General features: G+C 37.6%; 1 protein-coding gene across 3 annotated transcripts in view; it reads right to left on the bottom strand.

Annotated features, from left to right (window-relative positions):
• Nucleotides 1-27,358, bottom strand: part of UGGT1 (UDP-glucose glycoprotein glucosyltransferase 1) — a 49,738-nt gene that overhangs the window by 22,069 nt on the left and 311 nt on the right. Inside the window, exons 2-23 of one of the 3 annotated variants that reach the window (XM_069791963.1) lie at nucleotides 24,993-25,128; nucleotides 24,506-24,644; nucleotides 22,548-22,630; nucleotides 21,861-21,991; nucleotides 20,870-20,982; nucleotides 19,550-19,724; nucleotides 18,142-18,238; nucleotides 16,346-16,424; nucleotides 16,041-16,141; nucleotides 15,075-15,174; nucleotides 13,892-13,952; nucleotides 10,708-10,799; nucleotides 9,940-10,090; nucleotides 9,545-9,664; nucleotides 8,328-8,413; nucleotides 7,743-7,878; nucleotides 6,666-6,797; nucleotides 3,872-4,036; nucleotides 3,513-3,633; nucleotides 2,645-2,743; nucleotides 1,233-1,256; nucleotides 606-700 (exon numbers count right to left, since the gene is read on the bottom strand). In XM_069791963.1, the coding sequence (XP_069648064.1) occupies nucleotides 606-700; nucleotides 1,233-1,256; nucleotides 2,645-2,743; nucleotides 3,513-3,633; nucleotides 3,872-4,036; nucleotides 6,666-6,797; nucleotides 7,743-7,878; nucleotides 8,328-8,413; nucleotides 9,545-9,664; nucleotides 9,940-10,090; nucleotides 10,708-10,799; nucleotides 13,892-13,952; nucleotides 15,075-15,174; nucleotides 16,041-16,141; nucleotides 16,346-16,424; nucleotides 18,142-18,238; nucleotides 19,550-19,724; nucleotides 20,870-20,982; nucleotides 21,861-21,991; nucleotides 22,548-22,630; nucleotides 24,506-24,630 (2,286 nt within the window). In that variant the 5' untranslated portion in view covers nucleotides 24,631-24,644; nucleotides 24,993-25,128. The remainder of the gene's footprint in view (nucleotides 1-605; nucleotides 701-1,232; nucleotides 1,257-2,644; nucleotides 2,744-3,512; nucleotides 3,634-3,871; nucleotides 4,037-6,665; nucleotides 6,798-7,742; nucleotides 7,879-8,327; nucleotides 8,414-9,544; nucleotides 9,665-9,939; nucleotides 10,091-10,707; nucleotides 10,800-13,891; nucleotides 13,953-15,074; nucleotides 15,175-16,040; nucleotides 16,142-16,345; nucleotides 16,425-18,141; nucleotides 18,239-19,549; nucleotides 19,725-20,869; nucleotides 20,983-21,860; nucleotides 21,992-22,547; nucleotides 22,631-24,505; nucleotides 24,645-24,992; nucleotides 25,129-27,358) is intronic. The other 2 variants (XM_069791961.1, XM_069791962.1) reach the window with 2 other exon arrangements.

Raw genomic sequence — 27,358 nt, 5'->3', positions numbered from 1 at the left:
GAGAAGAGTAAGTCTATTGTAATAAACAATATAGCAAAAGCTTTGTATTTCTTAACCAGAAAACCAGATTCCAAATTAGGTAAATAACAGCACAAGGTTAAAAGGATGAATGAACTAATTTAACATCCAGTATTTCGTTTACATATAGGCACCACTGTGACAGGAATCTTCTAAATAATACTGTCCTATATAAGGATAGAGGACCACAGCCATCACTCAGAGGTCTGGCAAAACAGTAATTTAGGAGTAAGCTATCCATTTTTATGATTCAGTTATCTTCCCAGAACAAATGAGACTGAGCAGAGAGCAATGCTCATGTTCATTTCCAAATCAAAACACAGACATCTTCAATTTAGACCCCTGGGCTTAAAAGAACATCTTTTCTTTATTGTATCAGATAGTGCCAAGAGGGGATTCTGTCCTAGTACAAGGTAAGTGATGTTCCAGCCCTTACAGATAAGAGTGAAGCTGGAAATTAGAGACCCTGCAGAGAGAACCAGTCTCCCCAGATCATACAACAGGAAGAAACACAACCTGTGTTTTTCAAACCTCTACCTACTGCTTTATTAGCACTGTGAACCCACTCAAATGAAAACACTACCTACCTGATGTTTAATTGCATCGTACAACAATTGCCTCCCTGAAGGTTTATCAAAATCACCAACAATCCAAAATGTAACTGGTCTAACAAAGGAATCATCTGCAATTAAAAAAAGGGTGGGAGAAATTTGAGGGAGAAGGGAAGGAAAGCTTTGAGTTTTTCCTCATTTGGAAGAAAAATATGCACATGCAAAGATTTCCAAAGTAGTAAAATTACACAGGAAAGCTATGGATGAGGCTAAGCTGTGAAGTCTGGCAAGACAACAATAATAGTATTGGTATTATATTAGGTTTCATTTACCTCATTCAGAAAACCCATGTGGGACAGCATGCATCATTGTTTCTAAGCTGGATTTTTTTTTCATTTGTTTTGTTTGCTACCTTTTAAATTTAGAAATTATAAAGGAACCTATATATAACTTATGGTTTCCAACTAGGGTACAGACATACCGCTTCTTCATACGGAAGCTGTTAGTTCACAAAATCAGTTTTGTATAGAGAAAAAAGTGCTGAAGCAAACATGCATTTAAACACCTTTATTAATTTCCTGCTGTAGGTTCTAAAACCAATGTTATAAAGGAACCAGAAAATTCCCAGAACAACAACATATGAAATGCTAAAGTATAAGTTACCATAGATCTCCTTGGAAGACATTCCTGGTCAAAAAGCAGAAAGGAAAGGGGGAAAGGAGAGAGAGATTAATAATTTGATAGCAATCCCAATGTGTATCAAGAAGCTGCAGCACTGTACTGGGCATAATTGAATCACTGAAGTTCAAGTCCAACAAGCAACAAGTTTGTGCTAATTTTATTAGAATAAGCTTTGACTTTTTCTTCCCCTCAAATAGACTGATGCTTTATTTTCATGCTACAGCACTAATTATACTACATATTACCAGTTCCATACCATACCATGAAGGCATCATTCTGAAGACCGTTTGCAAAAACTGCCATGCCATTGGCTTGGATGTTAACCATTTCTGTTATCTTCCCTCTTTAAAAACTAGCATGACAGTGCTATTTCAGTACTGTGGCTGAGCCAGCAATACATATAACTTTCCTATTATTTTAGAAAATAAATGTGCTACAGCATTACTGTCACCAGATATCAGTTATTAAATATATTAAGTGATAGAAGAGGCAGTGAGCCAAAACTGTCAAGCCATGGGACTGCAAATTAATGCACACTTTCAAATGAGCCTGCGGAGGTGTAGGTTTAATTAATACTTTACAAAGTGAAAACAAGAAACTTGTTCAGATCTAAGTGACTGAGCATGAACCAAGGGCAAATACGAGACAGAAGGAGCAATGGGAACATTTAAGGCAATGCATGCAGGTGGCAGTGGCTGGAGATAGTACTGGGGACACTTGTGAGAGCCTAGTAAAGATGACAGACAGGAACAAGAGGAATTGGTTCAAATGACAGCAGCTTATTTATGATACCTACCCGAAACAGATATACAAAGGCCTGATTAAGCTCTGTATTATGTCTGTGCATGCATTTCTTACATTGAGAAGTACAGCTAAGTTCTAACACTAACAGGAGACTTTATAACTGTAATAAAACAATACTATCAATGAAAAAGCAGTACATGCACTGGAGCAATAAAAAGAGCACGGACCACGCTAGGTGTTGTGTTATATAATAGGCAATAACAATTTTCTCCTGAATCCATGTAACTTTTAGTAATTTTGAATTATGAGACAGAGAGTTAGAACCCCTTTTGTATTTTTCTAGTCAGTGTCGCTGCAGGATCAGAGCTTACACTGCTGCATTTCTGGTGGTCATTTGCAATACAGCAAGAGCAGGTTGGGTGGGACTTCATTATTCATTGAAGGCTGGGCTGGGTTTAAAGAGGGGAACATTCTTGTTCCATGTAGATGTCATGCCTTATGAAAAAAAAAAAAAAAAATCTTTCCTTTTAACACTTAGATTGCACCATTACCCACAGGCCAGAACAAGGCTCAATGCATGTGTTAAGTACTGTATGCTTGGAAACACACATAAGATTAGATTAGGGTTCATAATCCACTGCAGATGTTACCTTTCTTTGTTAAGTAGGTCATGCTGTTTGCGACAGCAGCTGTCTTGTCTTTAGAATCCAATGTGGTAAATCGAGCAAAGTCATCCACATAAAAGTTATCTGAGAAAGAGAAAAAGTATTAGGTGCCAAAGCAACTATTCCATGTAAAATGAAAAAAATCACTACTATTACCAGAACATTAAGCACACATCCCATTTTGTTCCTTGTGATACTGCTTTTTATGTCTCATTTCCACTGTTAACATATAAGCTGAGGAATATATTTTTGTTGTCTCATAAATTACATTAAAGACTACACTGCATATTTGATGTGCAGAAGTCAGTTGAAAGAATTGTTCAAGTCTCACTTAGTTGAAGTTAATTTATGTAAATAGTATACATTTAAAAATCCATTGTGTTACTATTTTTCAAGCAACTCAAAAAACCTAGTTGTACAAGTGTTTTTGCAATACTGTCCTACTGCAGAGTCACTGCACTGGGTGTTAATACATTTAGCCATGAAAAGCTCTGCTAAATCTTAAGTAATTCCAGAGATGACTGTCAATCTGTGCTCCAGAGGAGGTTAGAAATAAGAAACAAGCTGTTACTTTATACACGATATGACTGTTCTTGGCTTTTGCTAACATTGCTAATTTCTCAACTTCATGAGTCATATTCCCCTAAAGGTTTGTATAAAATCAAAACAAATTCCTGTTTTGAAAAATCCATATGCATTAGTGTTGCTATTGCACATAGCATCTCCCGCAGCACCAGGGCTAGAACGTTACTTGGGGTACTGTTAATACTTTGCCACTAGAGCTTTCTGTTGGAACAGCAAAAGTCTTTTACTCAGATACTTCAGGCTTCATGCAATTAAAAGCATTCCTTACTCGTTCCTGTCAGATCTAGGTACTCTCTCTCAGACATTAAGATTCTTGAGTTAATTCTTGGAACAACATTAGGCTGGTTCATTATATACTCAACCACATCCTGGTCATTAGATAATTCACCCTGAAGGAAAGAAGAAAGAAGCAATATTTGTTACTTCACATGTAGATTTGCCTTAGATAATTTAAAAAAAAAAAAAACAAACAAAAACAACAAACAAAAAAAAACCAATGACAAAAAAAAAACAACCCAAGAAATGATGCAAGTTAAATTGTCTTGTGTATTACATATTCAGGGACCTTTGAGTCAGTTTTTCCAAATCTTATTTCTCTCTAAAGTCACAGCTGAACTCAGCACGTACCAGGTACACAGCTCGCTGGAAGATGCTTGTGGTTTCCAGGATTTTGTGCATTGTCACGGTTTCTAGGTCATCAGGATCCAGCTGATCTTTTTGAAAAGGCATTCCATTGAACAGCACAATAGGGAGAGGACCTACACCCGTTTGCTCATAGTAACCTCTTGCTGCCTAAATACAGGGAAAGAAGTAGCTTTATCATGTCAGCCCATTACCACAAGGGTTCATAATGTTTCCATGCAATATCCACACAAGTCTATTCTAAACACACTAAGCTGTCCTTCCAGCTTTTACATGATACAATGTTAATTTTATGCAGTGCACAAGACACTTTCTGTATCTTACATGCACAAGACATCTTGTCTTTCAGAGTTTCAAAGCAAAAAAAGTTACTTCATAATACAGAAGTGCAAAATATTCCATTAAGTTCATATTGTAAATAAATTAATTCCAATGAGCACTTTCTGGTAATAGCAAAAAATGCACAACAGGAAGTCTGACTTTGCATATGGAAGCAAATGCAGTGCAAGCAGTGGCAGCTGTAATGTAAGACAGGGTAGAGGTTTTTTCTTTTTAACATGGTTCTTAAACTTGTGAAAACACCTTTACTTGTGGGGAGGGCGTTATTATGTCAAGACAAATTTCCCCATTTCATGTAACCACTGCAAAATGCACTGTCATTATTGATACTCTGTTACAGACAGAAGTTAATCAGGTTCTACTGTTTAGAGGTTCTTGTTGAGGGCTTTCAAGACCTTTTAAGGACACAATTATCAATAAGCTCAGATCACATGAAAAAGCGCTCAGTGTTGCTTTAACTTCTGTTGCAGCAAAGCCACCAGAATGGCCTCTCAAGTCTTCTGGAGGAGACCACTTTGCATGGGTTAGGCGTTTCTGGGGGGGTGGGGGGTGGTTGCTTTTGCTTTGTTTGGATTTGATTTGGTGTCTAGTACGTGAAATGAAAAGGTCTCTCCTGTCACAATGTATTGGGTTTGTGTGGCAAGGTTTTGGTAGCCGCAGGTTACAGGGGTGGTTTCTGTAAGAAGCTGCTAGAAGCTTCCCCTGTGTCCAACAAAGCCAATGCCAGCTGGCTCCAAGACAGACCTGCCACCAGCCAAGGCCAAGCCCAAACCCATCAGCAATAGTGGTAGCACCTCTGGGATAACAGATTTAAGAGGGGAAAAAAGTTGCGGCAAGCACAGAAACTGCAGCCAGAGAGAGGACTGAGAATACTTAAGAAGAACAACCTTTCAGACCCCCAGGTCAGTAAAGAAGGAGAGGGAGGAGATGCTCCAGGTGCCGGAGCAGAGATTCCCCTGCAGCCCACAGGGAAGACCATGGTGAGGCAAGCTGTCCCCCTGCAGCCCATGGAGGTCCATGGTGGAGCAGATATCCACCCGCAGCTGGGGGAGGACCCCACGCTGGAGCAGGTGGATGCCCGAAGGAGGCTGTGACCCTGTGGGAAGCCCACGCTAGAGCAGGCTCCTGGCAGAACCCGTGGCCCTGTGGAGAGAGGAGCCCACGCTGGAGCAGGTTTTCTGGCAGGACTTGTGACCCCGCAGGGGACCCACGCTGGAGCAGTGTGCTCCTGAAGGACTGCACCCCATGGAAGGGACCCATGCTGGAGAAGTTCATGGAGGACTGTCTCCTATGGGAGGGACCCCACACTGGAACAGGGGAAGAGTGATGAGTCCTGCCCCTGAAGAGGATGAAGCGGCAGAGACAACATGTGATGAACTGACCCCGTCCCCCTGCGCTGCTGGCAGGGCTAGGTAGAGAATCTGGGAGTGAAGCTGTGCCCAGGAAGAAGGGAGGAGTTGGGGGAAAATCTTTTGAGATTTGGTTTTATTTCTCATTACTCTACTCTGGTTGACTGGCAATAAATTAAGTTAATTTTCCCTAAGTCGAGTCTGTTTTGCCCGTGACGGTAACTGGTTGAGTGATCTCTCCCTGTCCTTATCTCGACATGTCTGTCTGTCTGTCTTTTATGGGTTTTGATTTCCTCAAAATGCTTTTCCCTTCACTTCCCTACATAAGAAGATGGAAAGCATGTGTGCATACAAGCCTATTTATGTAACCCTGACTGCATTCCTTAGATTTACAGATGTAGGCAGTATTATCTGTGTTACAGAGCTATTGTAGACAGTGTTTCCATTCTTTCTTTTGGAATATCCAACAAAAATATAAACATCCCCCTACAGAACCTCAAATAAAATCTGCTTCATCTCACATATAAGTCATCCAATAGTGATTTGCTCTCCCAGTTTTCTCCATACAGAAAAGTATCAACCCTAAAAATAACTTTTAAGAAATTATTTGAGGAAGATTGTTGAATGCCTTGCTATAGGAAAGGCATTTTGAATTCATCATCATTACTTTATCTCACACAATATTCAAATACCGAGAAAGAAAACCCACACCAATCCTTCCCAGATATTAAGACCCTGGTTTTCTTATGAATCATCACCATCACATTAATTTTTTTCAAGTAATTAGTAAAGTCTGCATACCAGAATGAAAGCACGACTTACGAGTCACAAAGTTATCTTGGTTCTGGTACTATGCATACAGATTTTTTAAAAATATATATTAGAATACACTATATATATTATGTATATTATATAAAGCTTTGTGCTGAACAAAATACTTATTGAAGCATTACTAAAAGTCACCCAGTGTGATAACAAAATAGCTACCTGGTTAGTAAAAGAATTGGATCACGAAATTGTACGTAGCTATATTTTCAAAACAGTGTTGAAGCAAAAAAAAGTAAAAAAAGCTTTATTTCATGAATTCTTACCTTTCTGTTTTGATCATAGGCAGAATCAATTCCCAGAATGCTGTTGACTTCCACATAAGGATACTGTTTCTCAAGAACACTAACCACATGCTCCACTTTCAGCTGATCTCCTGTTTTTACTTTGTTATATATCTGAAAGGCAGATACAAATACAAGTTTACAGCTGCAACTGTAAAGCTTCTGTCCTTATCAAAGCTAAGTTGTCCTATCACCTGCATTCCAGTAATTACAGTAAGGCATTAACAGCCAGACTGCAAAACATAAATTCATATTTATTAGCTGCAATAACAGCTCCTAAGCACTTGCAGATCTTATAGTTATGTTGCTTTACCTCGTAGTCATTCCAGTGAGATTGGAAGGAGGTAAATACTATCTATTTCTTTAAATAATAACTTGCATCTTTAATTAGAAAAGGTATTTGAGGGGGAAAAGTAGCACTTAGGGGAAAAAAGGCTCAAGTAAAGCATATCCAAAGAGCTACCCATCCCTTCAGGACTCAAGACATGGTTACAAACAATACAACAGATCTCACATGTAAAGTAGGTAATGGTTTCCCTCTTGAAGGCACAAGATTTTACTTTGCCTTACAAAGACATATCACAAAAGGTAAGAATAAAAGTCATTGTCTTCAAGTCACCAGCAGTTTAATGTTACTGTATGCCCCAGCTTGTCGATTTGTGCAACAATGTCAAACCACAAGTGAAAATGCATTTACTAGCACCTCTGTTACCCTTTGATGTGGCAAAAGTATGCAGCAGGAACTCTTCAAAACAAATTATAGTATTGGAGGGATATAGCAGTTTAGAACTCACTGGCAGAATGAGCAAAGAGGCAGGATCAGAAAAACATGCAAAAGTGTTAAGTGTCACATTTAAATCTAGTCTCACTTGTTAAAGTTAGGTCAGAAGCACTTTACAAAGAAACACGTATTGTGTGGTAGTAGTATTCAGAGATACTCTGAATACTAACCAAGTCAAAGAAAGATTTCTTCCATTATCTACAAATTAGCACATTAACGTAATCTTACATACATGGAAAATATTAAAACATTAATTTCCCTTTTAAATGAATACTTACAGACATGACAGTCTGGAAAGCATGATTATTGTCCATTTCTTGTGCCACATAATTGTATGCCCTAAGGAGGGCAACACCAGGATCCTGAAGTCCATCAACATTCTCCAAGTCATTAACCACAAAGACTAGTCCTATCCTGCAATGAAACAAATCCCCACATCATGACTCTATTATACTAATAAATAATCAACTCTTCATACAACTGTCAGCTATGATCATCAGCTTAGACGAAGGCTTCTTCTGGAATAGACTGGTAAGATTTTGAACAGAGCAGCCAGGAATCAGACTTAGGACATATAATCTCTAACGGTGAGTCCATCAGAATCTCATTTTAGATGAAAGAGATGAAAAGCACTTTTAAGTTTATTTTGGACCATTAAAGAAACTGAACTCTGTTTTGCTAGTAGCAAAAATTATTTTTAAAAAAATTTAAATAAGAAACAGTATTTAGTAAATGCCCTTCCCAACCACCAATAGAAGATATGTAAGATTTCTACAGTGTCCTAGCAATGAGAATTTCAAAATTGCAGAAGTCACAAAAATAAAACTGATGTAAAAAAATTCCTGTTAAAATATAGCAATTACCTCAGTGGGATGTGGTTACTGAAGAACATCTCTGCCACGTTCAGTAATTCTCCTGTGGTCTCATGAGTAGGATCTACTATCAGCACCTGCATACAAATTGCAAGTGAAAAGTTTCTATTTCCTTAAGAAGTCAAGATACAGGTTTTTTATTAGAAATAGCTTCATTCACATCTCAGTGCAGAATTATCAGTCCTATTTTATATGCTGTCACGGAGATGAGGCCCACTAAATAACAGTTTCTTCTAAAGTCTTTAAGTCCATTATCTAAAATATCCAGTCTAAAACACTCCTTTAACCAGAAGAGATCAGACTCCTCACGTACTTTATATCTTTACCTCAGTATACCCTAGCATCTAGGCTTCTGCCTCTGCATGTGCACAAATCCACCCATGAAGATGTGCATGGGAGATAGGCATTTGTCAGAACTGAGGAACACAGCATTGCTCTGCTCAACCCCCTGGAGAGCCAATGCTGCTAAAACATTCTCACAAGCCCAACACAGGCAGAACCAGGCCATTCAGAATGAATTTAGGGCCCTTTATTGGTGCCAAGTGTTGTTTTTTCATTTAATAATTTCAATGCTAAAAGTACTGAACTCCAGAGAAAAAGAGAACACATTAATGCTCCCACAGCTTCAGGTGGTTCAAGTCCCTATTTGCCACTAATCAGAGAAGTCCTTTTCTCTATAGGGCCACTCTGCCACATGACAAGAGTTACAGTACAGAATTTACAAACTCCTTTAGATCTAACTTTAAGTAGATACTAGAAGCACACCCAGGATTAAGCTGAGGGCTGTTGATCACCTTTTGAAGCCTTAGTGTAAGAACGCTTTCTAACTGAAACAACTGAAGCTGGCCTAAACCCTGTTAAGAACGTACTAATTAACAAATTTGAGGGATTTCATTAACCAACTTCAGGTATTACCACAAAGTTGAAATGCACCAAATCCTCACCCATCAGATGATAGATTTTTCCATTGATGAAGCATTTTTTGGCATCTAATGGATGCCAGAGAATCATGCTCAGCAATCTCTGAATCTCAGCCATAACTTACTAGTACAAGTAGAACAAAATGGTTTCTTTTAGAAAAACATCCTATCTCCAGATATTTCAGTGACAGGGAATCCAGTATATATGCAGGAAAGTTGCAAAAGCTAATGTCCCTGCTGTTGAAAAAACAAAATGCACATTTCATTTCTAGTCAGATTACTACTTACAAAATTATGGAAGTTTTTTCTAATTTGTCTGATCACGCCTGGAAATGTGGGACGCAGCAGTTCTTGCACATTGGAAGGCCAGGAATTATACCGACTGTCAACTTCAAGATTGTTGATCCACTAAGAAAAAACAAACGCATTTAAATGACTGACAGTCCTCCTGTTTGAGTCTGACTGTAAAATATTCTAAAATCAGACGCTATATTGAAAACTGTATGAATAAAAATTTAAGCTTTTTTAAAAGAGCTAATTATGTTTATAACCTTACTTTCCTTTTTTTCTTCACTGCAGTTTCAGAGCTGATTGTGAGATAAGAACAAAAGCACCCGTGACAGCTTGAGAATGCACAGCCCAACAGCAAGTAAGATACTTCTTTGTATAAAATTCATACGCACTGAAATAGCAGGGCTTCTGATGTCCACAGCATAGTCAGAATCTGATGGCTGAATGTTCAACTTCAGAACATTGTGCAAGGAAAGACCCTCAATTCCTAAGCTGTGCAGGCCTTCCATAACACGGGCTTCATTGCGTAGCACATCAATCAAGCTGGAAAGAAAAGAAAAAATGTTGAATTTGTATAAACAAGTCTGTCGTGTCTGTGCGTTACTTCTTATTTATCACCTATTTCTAACTGTCCTAAGAAACATGAGATAACTTAAACCTATTCAATTATAGTGTATTTCTAGGAAAAACTACATTAAATCAAGATAACTAAAGCATGATATACAGATGTAATTTCAATTCTGTGTTACTGAAACAAATCTTGACAAAGATATAAGGTCATTTTCAGATGAAAAATCTACAGTGGTTTATCCTTTGAGAATCAGTCTACTACCTTCAGAATAAAACCTGTATGTTGACAGTCTTGGAGACCAAAATCTTGCTAGTCACAGCACAGGTCAAAAGAACAGTACAAAGGTGACTTCCCATTCCAATCTTCAAGGGTATTCCAGTCTTCACATCAGTTTTTTTGTTAGAAATGCACTTGCATAAGAGAAGGAACCATGACTTGCTTTTTCCAGTACTTAACAATTAAACCTAGTCTAGATACAGACTTTGTGAAGAAGGTTCAAAACTGTCTAAATGACTTTATCATCCACACACAAGCAGGATGCAAGCTCCTAAACAGGATACAATTATTCTGAAAAACAAAACATTCCTACCTAAATACGTCCTGAGTGTCTAAATCAATAAGTAGTCCGTTGATGAACAGGGCAGAATCTCCCGGTTGCAATCCTAGTGTTCCTTTGAAATACTGAAACAAAGTAGAATGCCATTAGAAGAACGCTCTGCACAGAAAAAAAATTACTGGTGAGTTTAATGTGTCAAATTGTAGACTTTATCTCCCTAATTGCATTACATTACTTCTCAACTACAGTCCTTGCTGACTTTGTGCACACATCCATACTGGGGAAAAAACAACTGAAGCTATTTAGTTCTTAGATACATAAATCGGACTTCTATTTGTTTCTTTTTACATGATTCAGTAGTGCATTGGAAAGTCCCTGAGTGGACTTTTAAAATATACTCAGATTAAATGATTAAAAATGCTTGATAGAAGGAATTTCATTTTTTGTTAGCTGACAGCCCACAAAGTAGATGGACAAATAGCATCCAGTTACTTGTCTTAGCTCTTTAACAGGCAGTTTGGGGCAGAACAGACTTAAAATGCTGGAAATTGCGTGGCACTCACTAGTGGAACTAACTACTGTATTTAAGGTACCAATTAAGTCCTGGCCTAGTGGATATGTCATTGAAAAGTAGATGAGCTGCCATTGTAGTCTGATCTCCCTGAAACCAGGCAGCACACAAATGGAAAAAAGTCTTATCAATATTTTGGAATTTCTTCCAAGTACCTCTAAGCAGTACCCCATTTGAATGGATACTTGCCCCTGAATTGAGGTACCATCACAGAGAACAATTTTGAACCACAAGAGCTGAAAAAACCACAGTCCTCCTGAAGCAAATTTCCCACCTCTAGCATGAAATATTCTGTTGAAAAAATGAAAAATGACATTGCTTTCTTCCGATACCTCATTTTGCAGTACCAGTTACAAAATTCTAAGAGGCATGATGAACACTGAAGGAGAAACATAGTATTTGGACATTTAAAAATACTAATATCATGAAGAATGTGAGCAAAGCAAACAGAGGAATAGCAAAGTACCATCTGAAGTACCAAGAACAGAAAAGCAGCATCTGATCAGGAAGAATTTATACATTTTATTAAATAAAAAAAGTTCCCAGAGAAGAGCTGAATACATGCAGTGTTAAATTGTATCTTTTTGTAGATAATTATGTAGTAAACTGTAACTTTACTAATAGCAGTGAACTTCACTGTCAAATAATATCCACACAAACCGAGTCATGCAAAGAATAGCTTTAAAGGGCAGGGTTAGATCTAGCCATATCTGGATCTAGTAGCCTAGACATACTTTGAATAAAAATGAATCCACAAAATCATGGGTTTACCTGTGGACCAGTCTGATCTAACACGTAACAGAAAAGCCACCAGGTAGTTTTAGCTTGCACTTACATTCTATACTTTGTCCCTTCCAGAACCACACCAGACGACAGTGTCAAACCGCATCCCTTCTTTCCTGATTTTATCGCTATTGAACAACAAGGGATTTCTCTTTCAGAACAGGAATCTCAGGGGACTTGTAAGTAGATGTCAGGCAACTTTGCGTTTACTATTAGACTAGCCAAATACCATTGATTATATTTTAAACAAAGACGTAAGTGTGTACTTAACATACTTTGTATTTTTCTTATTAATACCAAGTGAGACTGAAAAGTATGAAGTAGATCATACAGCAAAAGCTGTTGTTTGGCTTTGTTTTCATTACCATCTTAAACTTTTATTTTGCACTCTATCCAGACTGCCCTACCATGTATATTTTAATTGTACAAATTTCTGTACAAAAGCCTGTACAAAATTCCCAAGTGGTGGGGTTTTTTTTATAATGCTTTGCTAATGTGATGTACACAACAGAGCTGTTGAAACATTTTTCTGCAAACACCAGAGCCTACTCAGTGACATCCAGAGGTACCTCATAACCTGGGGGGTTTTATGATTCTGTTTCAAAGCCTACGTAGACTCACTTGGATAGCTGTTAAATTTTATTCCTTCACTAGTTTCACTCTCAAAGCACCACCATTGGAACTATTTTCTCCACATAATATGAAACATTTCTAAGCCATGGCAGAAGGTTTCGAGTTTGTTCTGTGACTTGTAAGCACCAATGAATTCAGATATATAAACACTACCTCAAATTGGGTAATGAGAACTAAATTTCTTCTGCATCCTTAAAACTGTAAGAACACACTTAATGTATTTGCTTTTCAAGCAATAGCTTTCTACAAGCTACGTTCATCCAGCTTGGACATTTTAAAATAATCTAAAAATGTAACTACATTTTGACTCTAATAACTTCCATTAAAAAGCACTCACACTTTTAATATCTAGTTGCTTTTGAGAAGTTCAGAATACAATCAAAACCTAAAATCAGTAACTTGAAGTCAGCCTCTTTTCAACTATTACCCAGGACGAGTAGTGCTATGACATTCAGACTTCACACATTAGCTATACCACTCAAATAAGAACTAAGTCAGAGACTGAAAGAAGGCCACTGGGCAGTCACAGTCCTACAAGAAACATACTAACCATCTCTATACAACTTTAGCTGGCAAGTCATCACTACAAATGTGTTACTCAGAAACTAAGTAAAGATGGATGTGACACAGACATCAAAATTTCTACTGCTTCATTTTTGACATAGTCCTGTCCTGTAGATCAGATTAAGACAGTCTGCATGGAAATCCTAAGAGCACCTATGCTGTATGTTTTCTGTAAATAAACATTTTTCCCCCAGGTTAACAACATAGTACTTTCATTGTATTTAAAGGTAATTTTATAAAGATAAATAAATACAGTTACCAGATTCTGAGTTCAGATACCAAACAGAAGCTCACTTTCATATACATTAACAAGTGCTTGCCAAATAACTATCAGAACAGTTTACTACTGTGAACAACCATTGTAGGAGTAGCTCTGTAAGCAAAATCCCATAGCATCATTCCCCAACACAGTGATTTCACTCAAAGAATTTATGACCAATATTTTCATATTTGAGCAAACAAGCTAAATTATGTTCCTAATCCATGTTTGAAAATCCACTACTTCTTTACTTCGCAGATGCATATTACAACACAGTTGTGTGTGAAAATACCGGGCCATTATTTTAAGCAAAATGTAAATTTTTAAATAGAATCATTATTTTCAAAGCTTGAATTTATGTTAAAACCTAAGTGCAAAAGCACTATGTTCCTTTCTAGAAGCATTACCTTTTGGTTCTCTTCAATTTCTGCTCTGAGTTCCGAAGAAACAACTGTTTTTGTTATGGCTCTACAAAAATAAAAACATCATGTGGTGAATCATCTTTCTGTTTATCTAATGGGTAGATTACTTATCTACTTATCCTCCTTTTTGTACCTTATATAAAAATATATTTAGTCTCCTGGTATAAAGAGCTGCAATCAGAAGCACTTGCACTTTGTGGTACCATTAAACAGTAGGATGCACTGTTTTTTCTTATACTGTATAATTCAGCAGAACATAAAAATGTTAACCACATGCCAACTCTCAGTGTCTAATTTCACATGAACCATAATAGAAGTGGGCAGCTGCCAGAAAGGTAGAGGTGGAGGCTGGCAGCAGAAAATAGGGGGATTTCACTCCACATTGTGGGTTCCCATTCCTTTCCTTACATTGGATCCAGTGATTGCATCATCACAGAATGGGCGAGTACAGCTCACAGTTCAGACTAAAAATGCAATGTGTGTGCAATGCCTACCTTAAGAAGCTGTAAACAGCACAATCTTAACATCAGTTAGTGGGAAATAAGACCAGAATTCAGTTTCTTTTTACTCTCAGGTATATCTCCACCTACTCAAAAAGAAGGAGCTCCTATAATAGGACCTCACAACCCAGGTCATGGAATTTGTCAAAAAAGAAATGTATTTCTAGACTGGTTGGGCAGGCCAGATTCTGACTGAATTTCTTGAAATTCATTTAAATGTGCTCAAAACAGTCATTCACAAGTGCAAAAACCAGTGGAATTGCATATCAGTCTCTGACAAGGGATTGACTGGGCTGTTTGGCAAAGTGGCTCCCAGAAGAAGAGTAGGATTCAGTGAATAGATAAACCTTAAAGCCACCAAACAGAAAACCTATCCAATAAATTCTTGAGGATTTCATGCAAAAGGTTCAGAAGCATTTCACAACAAGATAGCATGCGTAATTCTGTCAAATTTTCCACCAGTCTACATCAACTGCCATCCAAGAAAGACACTATAAGATCCTCTTTGTAACCATAGGCTGAAGAACTTCTCTGCATAAACATTGCCCAGTGTTTGCTTCCAGCTAAATGGAAACTCAGACATTAACCCAACCAATGCTGCCTGTGTCAGGTTCTGCTCAGAAAAAAGATAGTAAGAAAACTTCCTAGAACTCATAATTATAAGTCACCTGGCCTTTGTAGGAAAGTTCTGACTGAGATCTTTCATGACCATCAAACCATCCACAGGGGGAGCAGTCAAAATGCGAGCAGCAGTTTGAAAACTTAAATCTAGAAGTGAAAAAATAGAGGTCAAGAACTCTAAACTGAAAACAAGCCAATGCAGAGTCATCTTAACTTTAGCTTTCATCTTTTTTGCTTATTTGTTACTTATGAAAATTCATTTTCTATCTGTGCCTTTAGATACTTTTTTTAAAATCTTCTCCCTTGTATTCAACTTCTATTGGTTGCCTTCAAGTAAGTAACCCTTTCAAAATGAACCAATGTATCCCATCTATAGGTAGCTTCAATGAGTCCAGACCATCACCTTTTTTTTTTTTGCTGAGGTGGGAGGATCTGCCCTTCAGAAGGGATCTGGGTACTTGTTTCACAAGCTAGAAATATGAACAGCCATCTGTTGGACATAGGTAGATTCTCTGTGGCTACAACATATGTTCAGCGTTTCGAATTACTCTTTCAGAGGATGAAAAGCCTTTCCACAGGCATCTAGATTTCCAGGGAAAAGGTCAGAGTTGCATGCAGATGCATTTGAAACACAGTTTTTCTTTGGTCTTGAGAAATCTCAGCTTTCCACACCAAGAACGTGACCACGGAAAGAAACTTTACATTTCCTTTGCTTTTCTGCTTTTAGCAGATCATACAAGTAGTCAGTTTAAGAGCAAGTGGCTTACTGTACTTCACAATATAGAAAGCAAACCTCATTTCAGAAGTCCTGTGAAACAATCTTTCTAAAAGCTATTTCAACAGGACTCTTACAAAGGCGCTTTAGAAAATCCAGCATTTTCCAATGCAGGAATTTACAGTCAAACTCTCTCAACTGTACGCAGCCACTAGCAACTTCATTTGCTTAGAACACAAGAAGATATGTTTACATTACGTTTTTGCAGTACAATACTGAAAGTCTTCATACAGATTACCTTGTAACTGCCATACTTTCAGTGGTGCCATTTCATTGGTACTTTCCACGAGGTGTCTTCTAAGCTCTTTCAGCTCTTCTGTCAAGTCAGGATACAACTGCCTAAAAGGGTATGAGGGTAAAACTTCTGTGGTTTCCTATAAGTCAGTCTGCTGCTAATTCCAAGAAACATAACATGAAAAGGTATGCTGCTGACACGTATGGATAACCCAGACATTTAAAAAACAATAACAAAGCAAAAGATCAGCATCTCTCCATCAAGTTTTTTGATACGACAAAGACCAACAACTTAAAACTGAGTTTTACCTTAGTTTTCCAAATAGAAATCCTTGCACTTCATCAATAGGGTCATTTTCATCTATTACTGTAGCATTCACATCTGTGCCTGTAGACACACAGAGAAGATCACTACTACCAAGCTATTCAGAAACAGTTCTCACACTCATTTTGACTAGTTTAACAAAACTATACTGCAGTAACCAAAAAGAAGAAAGAAAGGGCAAGTTTCAGGTTTTACTTTTATACTTGTATCCAAGAGATGTTACCTTCATAAATGAACACAGTAACAGCTGAAATAAAACCAAGTTGGATTATTGAGAAGGAAAAGCTTATGATGAGTGGAAATCTCAGAGACCTATGCATTGCAGAGGAATTCACTAGGACCTAGGAGCTTTCAGGACATGCTAGCTTTGTAGAGTAAGTGCTAAGCTTCAGTTGTGAATACAACCCTGATTTTAGCCCAAAAATACTTGATAAAAAATAGTATCTGAGTAAAGTCCAATTCTGGGCTTAAACATCAAAAAGAAATCTGTGCAAAAGACTCACATGATCTCCTAACTAGCTGGACACAAGCCAGCTCCAATCTAGATGTTTTATGCTCAAGTCTAACTAAAGGTCCTGACCTCTTAGATGAGTGTTTGCTTCTGGACAAGCCAAAACAGCACAGGCGTGAAAAAAGACTGCCTAGTCAGAACTCGCCTGGAATCAGACAGGAGCTGAGAAAAACGATGTACCTTTAATGTGCAGTTTACTATCTATGAGCTATTTACAGCTTGTAGCAATGCAAGTAGTTTGTCCATTTTGTAAAACATTCTAGGTTACCACATCAAAACTTCAGAAGTTTACAAATAACAAATCTTCCCCACAATTACCTCCCCCGCACACACACACCTGAAGAGACAAAGGCCTCCAATGCCCTATTCCACAAACAATATCAGGGCTTTTGCATGCCTTTTTGATGACAGATTAATGGAAATTCTCACAAAGTAATAGAAATCTTAAGTTGGATCACCTCCTCTACTGTGTTAGTTGCTCTTAAAATTAAATACTTTTGCAAATATAGACCAAAGGTTTTATGTGTCTATACTCTAGATGGTTGCAAAATATTCTGAGTCAGAGTTTAGATCTGTATTTAGAAGCTGATAAAACTGCAAAATCCTGAAGAACCCAATTCAAAATCCGAGTTCTGTTCTCCACAACTACTACCTTGAACTAAAAAAAAAATAATTTTTTTTTCTTTTACTTAAGTCCAAGATAAAAGCAGGAAATTCTGGGGTTTTGCGTGTATGTGAAAGTCTAAATAAAAAGTATACACGCACACACAGAATACCCTAACAAAATACTTTTGGCAGGTGCATTAGAGTTCGCAAAACAGAGATCAGTGCTCTAAAGAAAGCGGCAAAAGCAAAAAAATCGTGCCAAATTCTATGTTCTGTTTTCCCAAAGAACAAGACCAGGAAACATAATCTGCTCTGAGGATGGATAAGCTAAGGCAAATTAAGGTAGAGGAATTGCTTCACATCTGCAGAGCATTTGGTTATCTGTTAAAAAATTAGTTGCATTAGTAGTGCCATCACTAGGATTTAGTCCAGAGTCACAACTCCATTGTGCCCAGCATTTCACAAAGACAGAAGACAAGTGTCATGGCAAAGATATGCTTCATAAAGAACATAATCTCAAAAGAGAAAGGAGAAGTGATTTCAGAGCTGAAGAAAAAAGAGTATCTGCAATTCAGACAAACAGTCATTCATATTAAGAGAAATATAAAATTATCTTTGCAAAATTAAAATGTTCACACTAAAATAGTTAAAATAATAATTCACCTTTCACTTGTGTATCATCCTTGGCCTTATACTCTGTACTTTTAATAGCCAGTTCCACACCATAGCCAGAGAGGTAGACTTTTTCTTTACTGGGATTCTGTAAGGAAAAGCAAACAGTAAAATATTGCCACTCTTTGTTTTGATGTACAAATTAAAAGCTGCCATTTCCCAAAACTAAGAAATGTCAATCTGGTACACATTTCAGACATAACTGGTAATGCATAAGTGAGAAACAAAACCGAGTGATTCTGCAGTAATACACTGTAGTAATTATACTTCCTATTGTATTTCAACAAAATTTTTGAAGTTCAGAGAGTAAAGATATCTCTATGAACAAAAAAACCACCGAAAACCACAAAGCAAAAAGGAACACAAAACAATGTTTTCAGGATTCAGCGTGTAAGCCAATTAGAGCAGGACAGACTCTTGTCATCAAATCAGATAGAGGAAGGAGAGGAACTTCAACTGTGATGTTCAAAAATGAAACGTTCGCTGAAGAGTTACAACACAGAATTTAAAAAAATGGATAAATCAGTGACTCAGGAGATGCATAATTAGTTCTGACTTTAATGGGAAACAAACATGATCACTTGTTAAAAGTATTTTGAAGTATACAGGAGTCACACAACTGTGTCAAGATCTATTGTGTAATACACCTCATTTTGAATGTAAATACTCTTCCCAACACTGATAAACAAATTACTTTTAAAAAGGAAAGTGGTGTATGCAATGTATGACTTTATTTTATCACAAGTGCAAATGTTGCTAGAAGTGAACCAGCTGATGCTCTTTTTGCATTCAGGTCTGGCTACTTACTTGCTACACTGCAGGTTTTAGAAACATTAAGCAATATTCAGGAAAAAAGTAAACTCAAATTTCTCAGAGCTTTTGAAAAGTAGAGTTAAACTCTAATCCAGTGGTTATGGGCAATTTAGGGGAGGGAGATGGAAACCAGGATAAATTGCACTAGGACTGCTAAGTGTTTTTGTAATAAAATGGCTACAGAAACAATGCCTTTCATTTGAAAATGGTACCTTAAGGTTAATCCCTGCTTTTCATATCAAGTAACTAAGTGGCCTGACTGTGGAAGGATCTGACTATCTATTACCTGTAATCTAATACAGGTAGAGCAACTTTTTTTTTTTTTTTTTTTTAGATTAAACTCCGGAATTTATCTGGAGTTTAACTCTGCATTTGTAAAATCAAATGATCCTCTTATTTAAACAATTGTGAGATTTTAAATATTCTGAATTCCTCAGCTACATGCAATAAAAAATAAACTTTTGAGTATTCCAAATAAATACCAAGCAGTAACACATTTTGCAAATGTCAATTTAAAGGGAACAAACCCAGGCCAGTTACTCCATCCATGTCAAATACCTTTGTTACAATGTGCAAATATACTTACAGCAATATAGTGTCTGAGGACATAAGTGATTTCTCCTGCCTCAGCCTTTAAAACAAGCCTCTTATGGTATCTGTAGAACTCCTCTGAGCCAATCTCAGCGTAAAGTATGACGACAGGACTTTCGGGGTTTGACACCGGGTATTTGTGGTCCCCTTTGAACAAAAATGGCTTTGGCCTATGAGTAAACATTGAAGATTATCACACTGCGATTCATAGCATTTCCTCACTCAATGCAAGACACAAAATTTCTTTTTCTCATGTTTAATCACTGTTCCTGTCTTCACTGAATACATATGTCAAGTTATTCCCACATTACCAAGGTCAGCAACAATTGATGCATGTTGATAAAGGTTTGTTAAAAATGGACATATGAAAATGAAACAAGTAGTTAGGTGCTATTTTGAATCTACTATGATCCTTATTTTAAAAATTAACCACTTCCCTTAAATTTTCAATTAACTTTTTTTCCCCCCAATTGTGATTCATAATCTGTATTAAAAAAAATAAAAGTCTAACAGAGCAAATGTCCCAGGAACTCAAATTCAAGAGGACCCTTACCTTGGCTTAGTATACAAACAAGAAAGTGAATGAGAAGATGATTTTCAACTTCTGTTTATAAATTTTGTCTAAAATACAATGAAATATTTAAAATATTCCCAGTGAGTCAGAAGAATAGGATGTGAGCTATAGATGCCATATGTCTGCACATTGACAAAAAAACCCTTATGCTTACAAAACCCAAAACTGCCAAGATTATTATGAAGATAAACAGAAATTTAAGGTTTGTTTGTTTTTTAAAGAGGTATTATGGTTTCTTTTTATTACTACAAGTTACAATCAAGTTCTGTTCTTGTAAAGAAATCTGAATTTGAAATATATCGTGTGGTAATAGTTTTCTTTGTTAATGCTGAGAAAATTATATAGGGAAGAAATAATATGCATGCTTCAAGCCATTCATGAAACGATCTTCATTATATTAATTATCATTTTAATATGCAGCCCAGCTCTTTATTTCCCTACATACTGAAGACTTTCCTGAGAATTCCTACTGTCCTTCAATAAATTGTTTCCAACTTTTCCCATGCACTTGGAAAGCATTCCTCCTCGTAGCAGAATATCAAAGAGCAAGGGATAAGAAAACAAACATTCCAATCTGGATTATAAGAAATAAGAGACTGCCACTTGATGCAAGCAATGGACAGCATAAATCAATATTGAAGAATGTAGAAACTACTGGTTTATTACAATCTTTTTGTAGCAGTAAGTCTAACTGGGTTAAATTTTAAGAGCTAATCCAATGATAGGAAATTAAGCAAATACCTTTCTGAAGCTGCCTGTAAAAGGTTTCCAAGAGAGTCAAATTCACACGTCGTCTCACCATGCACAGCAAAAAATAGGGTACAGCCTTTTGGTGGAGGTTCATCTGCTGCTATCTGTATTAAAATATTTGTAATAAAGTAAGTTGAATGTTTGCCCTTAGAACAAGTGAAAATGGTAACAGCATAGCTCTGTATCAATTGCTCTTCTTTGACTTCCTAAATTCTAAACTAGTACTTCTTCCCTGCTTATTACATAATCTAAATGCAAGGTAAAAATTGCAAAATTGAGAATTAAGTCTTAACTTATTATAAATAGTTTTCCAGTCTATTACTATTAAGTGTAATATTAGTTCCAGGTGCAAAAAGCGAGGCTTGCAATTGGGGGGTTTTTGGTTGGTTTTTTTTTTTTTTTTTTTGCATTACACATCAGAAACCTCTATATTTGTTAAACATCAAATGATAAAATTATTCCAGATGAAAAAGGAAGATGTCTTCTAGTATTACTTAGATAAAGCACATTATAATGTGAGACAATTTGCAATGAACTGTATGATACCCCAAGTTTGAAAGAGAACAGAGAGTACAACAAACTTCCATTCATGGGTTCTAATCATTAGAGCTATATATTCATGGATTACTACCTTCAAGTAAGTAAAACTGAACAATGGGAACAGCAGCAGCATCACAAGTACCAACAGAGCCATAGGGATTTTCCTCATAAAAATCCTTACACCTTTATTAGTGCAGCAGGCATCAAAGATACACAGACATTTCAAAGTCCCAATTCTTCAATCTACTCCGGACAAATGGATTGAAATTCGGTACCCAATGAAATTAGAGTATACATGCACTCTTCAGCTGAGGTTTATGAAGCACTTTATCAAAAACCTTGAACCGATTTTCTCAAATGTCTCCTTACACAGCTCACTCCTTCCTGGGCCTTACATAATGCTCTACAAATCGTTTGAGGAGTTCCCCTGTGCTGTACTAACCTGTTGAAAAGCTTGAACTGTTGCAGAATAAGAGCGTAAAGACAAGGAAAATTTCAACAAATTCTGCTGCAAAGGTGACAGGCTCTGACAGGCTACTTTCAGCATTTCATGGTAAGAAGAATAATCACTACCTGCAAAGTCAAAGTACAAGCAGTTATCCTTCCATACCATGTTCTCATTGAAGAGGGACTTTTCATCTTAATTGTGATTTATACTAACAGAAGCCCATTACATTAATTGTAAATATGCACATGACTGTTCCTCCTCGATCTTCATTACAGCCAGTTCTACAGATGGATGAGAGTGAACTTCAATAGAGGTCCATGAGAGTACACTTATATACATTCCTGAGGATGTAAACATATGCTTGGGGAGGAGGGAAACAGTTAAAAGCTCCCATTTAATTTCAGTTGAGAAATAAAAACACAGAGAAAAAGCATTTATAATATTTTATACTTCATGTTGAAAAAGAAACTGGCAAGCAAAACATGTTTCAGACTTGTCCACGACAGCTTTTGTCAAACAGATATCCAAAAGCATTGAGCACTTCACAGTAAAAACATCACTGGAATCAGTCCTCATCTGACTTAGTATTATACTAACACAACGGAAGACAAAACATTGTAGTATATTTTTCAACCATGTCAACTATCAGTCATCATCAAGAAGAATATTATGAAAACTTACCATCATGTTCAGATGTCTTAATATTTTGACTGGCTTCAACAAAATTCCAGAATTTTTCTTGACCTTCTTCTGATAAAAATTCACTGAGTAAGAAGAAAAGAGTTAGCTAGATCTATGAATTTTCTCTCAAGTTACAATTCTAATACTTTGTGAAGCTTTACAGAAAGTTAGCTCCTACCGTATGTTTACCTATATCAGAAAACCATATGTTACTAGAAAAAGCAGACCAGGAAAGCTAAAAAATAAAGCAACCCAAACAAATATTTGTTGCAGGCCAGAACAAACACGTAGTACATGAAAGAAGTTTGTAAAGCACCTATTAATCTCGCAAGACCACTGACAGACAGCAGTGCACATGCTGGGAGCTCTCCTCCCTAATGCATATCTTTGCTAGCTATCTTTTAGAAGAAACATACATTTTTTGTTTACTTTGCTGTAACAAACTGTAGTTTGTTGGAACTACTAGCTTTGGTGGGGGTTTTTGTTTGTTTGTTTTTAAATGAGCAAAAGGAGAAGTCACAGCTTCAAATAATGATGTTGTAATTCACCATATATTAAGCTTATGATTAAGCAGGTATACAGTGTTAGACAGTAAAATAATTCTCTAAACATTGCGAACATCAAATACTTCATCATGTCTAAACCTGTAACATGCTTCACATGCTAAAGGATGCTACAACACGAGATCTGGAGCCTACTACCTGCCCCAATAGCTTGTGTGTTCATTTCAACCTGTTCTGACCTAAGCTGGTAAGTACTTCTTGAACAATTGGGTAATGAATTGCAGTGCTGGGCTAAGTAAATTGAACAGGAGGAATGATTTTACACTGCAGTGCTGTATCATTCTGCAGTTCACCCCTACTAACCTAAAGTCTTTGAATGTAATGGTTAGGTTATCTATCAAGCCTGTGGTACATTATTTTAATTATTTGCTTACTATTTCACAGTCTCTTATGGTGAGCTTTTCCCCAGCAAATGTCTTGCATTGTCAGGGTATTTAAATCCTGGCATTAAGACCTGAGCTTTGTATTTTATTGCTTAAGGATTTTTCAGTCTTCAACTTCTACAGAGAAGGTTACAGAAAAGTAATTTCACCCAGAACACACCTACCCTACCACCCAAAGCCATGCCCATCTCAATGAAACCCGTCAATGCTCAACTATTTTCATGTGAGCCAGTCTGCCATAACACAAGCAGAATTCCGTATTTGGCAGCACCCTTAAGTGATACAAAATTAAGCGCACACACACTTACACAAAAATCTAGGAAATCCTATTTTGCATAGACATCTCCAAAGTAGAACACCACAAAAAGAAATGATGGGGACTTCTAAAGTGCTAAGTAGACTGGCAGTGAAAGGACAGCATTTTGCTTTCTTTTTTCAATAGCATCTTTTTAAAAAAAAAAAAAAAAAAAAAAAAGTCTTTAATACCATAGAAGAAATCTCCCCAGGCTGACTTGCACAACTCTTAACAAAGCAGTTGACTTTAGATAATCAATCCACAACTCACATGAACAAAGGTAAACTCAAGCTTAACTGAGCTAAACATACACAAGCAACAGATACATATCAAAACCTACAATCATTACTGAAGTCAAAAGTCTTTTACTGTGGAATCTTACAAATACCATGCTAAACCTCTCAATCTAGTGCTTTGAGTAAAACTTCATAAGGCAAAAAATACTATGGAATTATTCATTGTTATTAATGTTTTTTCTAATGCATGGTGAAAGAATTTATTATGCAAAAAACCTACTATCTCCTTTAAAATATTCATCCCATCTCCCCAAGCACAGCAATGATCATGTTCAACTAAGTATTACTGTTGCTAATGAATTAGTAACAACCAGAATCCAAAGTACCACAAATCAGAACCCAAAGCACCACAAAACAAATGAAAAAGAGAACACATTACCTCATCCTCTAAGCATATTCTGATTTGTCACAGTGCACTTACCTTGTTTCAAGTAATAAAGGAGTTGAAGACCACTTTGTAGTTAGGGATGTTGTCACAGCCTTAGAATCTCCTCTGACAAGTGAAGAGCTGAACCAGATTCCAAGAAGTGCAATGAGTATTCCCATTTTATAGAAAAAGCCTAAAAAAGATGAGGCAAAAAAAGATAGTTTTGCATTGTCTCTTTTTATAAATACAGAATCTCACATATCCAAATATATTAAAGCATATTTTAAGATTGAGACAAGGATTTTAAGATCTGACTCCTGAGCTGCCATTAAACCTAAATCAATTCCAGCTTCCTCTATGTTTATGCTTTCAAATAAACTTGCTTCTGTTCTAGGACATCCACATCATATACTGCTTGCTTTCAGAAGAGGTATTACAAACTGCCTATCTCAAATTAGGTGGAAAACGAACCCACTTTTCATTTTATGGGAGGTACAGTCACATTTTGTATTTGCACAGGTACACCAGCTAGTGTACTAACCAATGTTAGAAGAACCAGGCAAGGTTAAGGTTCCCTAGTCAGCCCTTTAGGTTCTGCTGGGTACAGCGGACTTCTTCTCTGGGGAACGAAGAAACAAGCATTTCCTGGATGCACTAAGTACCACCAACTTTAGAAGCTGAAAAATGAACGAAATAATGAAGAGAGACTCAAATGATACAACTTACTGCGAGAAATGAGCCAGGGGCGGGGGGAAGGGGAAGGGCAGAAGCCATTTCTTTGTTGCCCTTCATGTCTACTTTCTTGCCTATATATTCTCTGACCTATTCACCATAACACAGCTGTGTGGAATGTCCTTGCCCACAACTCTTAAGCTTATGGAAGACTTGAATTCTCCTGTTAGCTTTCCATTCCAGTCTCCAAAAATTCAAGGTTTTTTTTCCCCTCTCTGACTAAAGTATAATATACACCCAGGCACTCTCTCACTTCCTAATCCTTATTTGTCTGGATAACTCATTTTCCATTCGTCCCCCAATTGGAAAAATAGGCTACTCAAATTCCCAGTATATCACACCTAACAACCTGCCCAGATCTAACTCATGTCTCTTTTTCATAATGATCTTAATGTAAAATATAGTCTTTGCATATGTGTTGTATATCTGTAGCTCTACCTGTGTGTATACTTATAGATAAAACAACCTCATCCTACTCCCTTTAAAAATTTACACTACTCCAGCTAAACGTTCACCAGCAATGACTCACCCATTGCTCTTCCCATATCTCAACGTCCTTTCTTTCAGAATAAAACCAGAAATGCCCTGCTATAATACACAAAGAGCAACTTGCTCATCTGCACACGACATTTGTTTTACACTGCACCCGTGAAGGAGACAAATGGCATCGCATGACACAGAACAGTTACAACTACCACTCGCTGTGTGCAGAGGAGGAAGCTCAGTCAATATTTGTGGAGTGAAACCTTGGCTTCTGCCAAGCACAACAAAAAAACAAGGTCTGCAGTTCCTCCCAGAATTGGGTCCTTATTCACTGCAAATCATACACAGTAGTTTGGAACATGTAAATTAATATACTGTACTGCATTCTTATGACTCCTAGGCTGCTCTCTCACGCCTGCTTTCCTATTCTGTGAGAGATTGTAATAAAAGCCTTTATCTACATGAAATAGGAGGAAAAAAAGAAAAAAAAAATACACATTTGTCACCTGACACCCAGTTTAGCGAACTGAAAACCTGCAGATCAGAAATATCTACACTCCCTGAATAGTAACAGCCATAAAACAAAAGACCAGTATCTCAAAGAAAAATAAAAATATACCACAGAAAACAGAAGAGGTGAGAGGCACAGGAATGAGCATAAATGACATAAGGAAATCCAGCTGTGCTCTGCGTGAGGTAACAAAGCAAAAACCAATCTGAATAAAGACACTGTAAAGTGGATTTTTTCGAGCCTCATTTGTAAATATGGTTTGAAAAACCTCCTTATTTCTCCTCCAATTACTCAGTTTAAAATACAGTTGACTTCTGGAAACTTGGACACCCAGGCTTAGAGAAAGGAATAAATCATCCCACAGCCACAGGTCCTGCCGGACAGCAAAAGCACTGACCTCTGCTATGTACTGCAAGGTGTGCCTGGCAGCAAGCAGGTGAAACACACCACTTCAGGGAAGGGCAAATGAAAAAAGACCTACGGCTTGGACAATGTTGCCAACTCCCAGTGTCAAGGCCGCAACGCTGAAGTGAGGTATCTGTCTGCACCTAGTATTGTAAGCAGTAAAGATTGCCCGGAGAGCTTCTGCAAGCACGTCTTTTAAAGTGCGGCTATCGTGTTGCTGTACTACGGATGCTGAAACTAAAACACGGTCTTTCACTGATTAGTCCTACATTGCACACTCAAAGAGCTCTGCAATTTGTTCAGACAGTTCTATTCTAACAAACAGAAATAATTTGTTCTAGCTACTGGCCAACACCCAGCATGCTTTCAGAAGAATGTCACACTACACTTCCGACACACGGCACACTAACCGAGTAGCGGCGACGCAGATGCTGCTGCTGATTCGAATAAAACCAAACAAATTGGGACGTCTGTTCGTTAATGGAGAAGGGCCTTTAACCCCCGAGCGCGGCCTCTGAAGCTCGCCAGTCACTCACGGCCGCTGACTGGCCGACACCAGCGAAGTGCAGAGGCCGCACGCCGCTCGAGGGGCCCCGCCACTACCGTGCCGCAGCGGTGCCGACAGCGCAGCGACGCTCCTCTCCGCAGGGCCGAAGGGGGCGGGGGGAACGGCGGCGTAGCAGTGCCCGGCCCCGGCCGCCCGCTCCCACCAACCTGCCCCGCCGTAACCGCCGCCGGGGCCGGCCGAGCCCCGCACGGCGGAGGCGCCCTGAGGG

Source organism: Haliaeetus albicilla, chromosome 9, assembly GCF_947461875.1.
Source record: "Haliaeetus albicilla chromosome 9, bHalAlb1.1, whole genome shotgun sequence".
NCBI classification, from domain to species: Eukaryota; Metazoa; Chordata; class Aves; order Accipitriformes; family Accipitridae; genus Haliaeetus; species Haliaeetus albicilla.
Note: the sequence above shows the minus strand (reverse complement) of the source record. Positions and strands in the feature narration are given on the sequence as shown.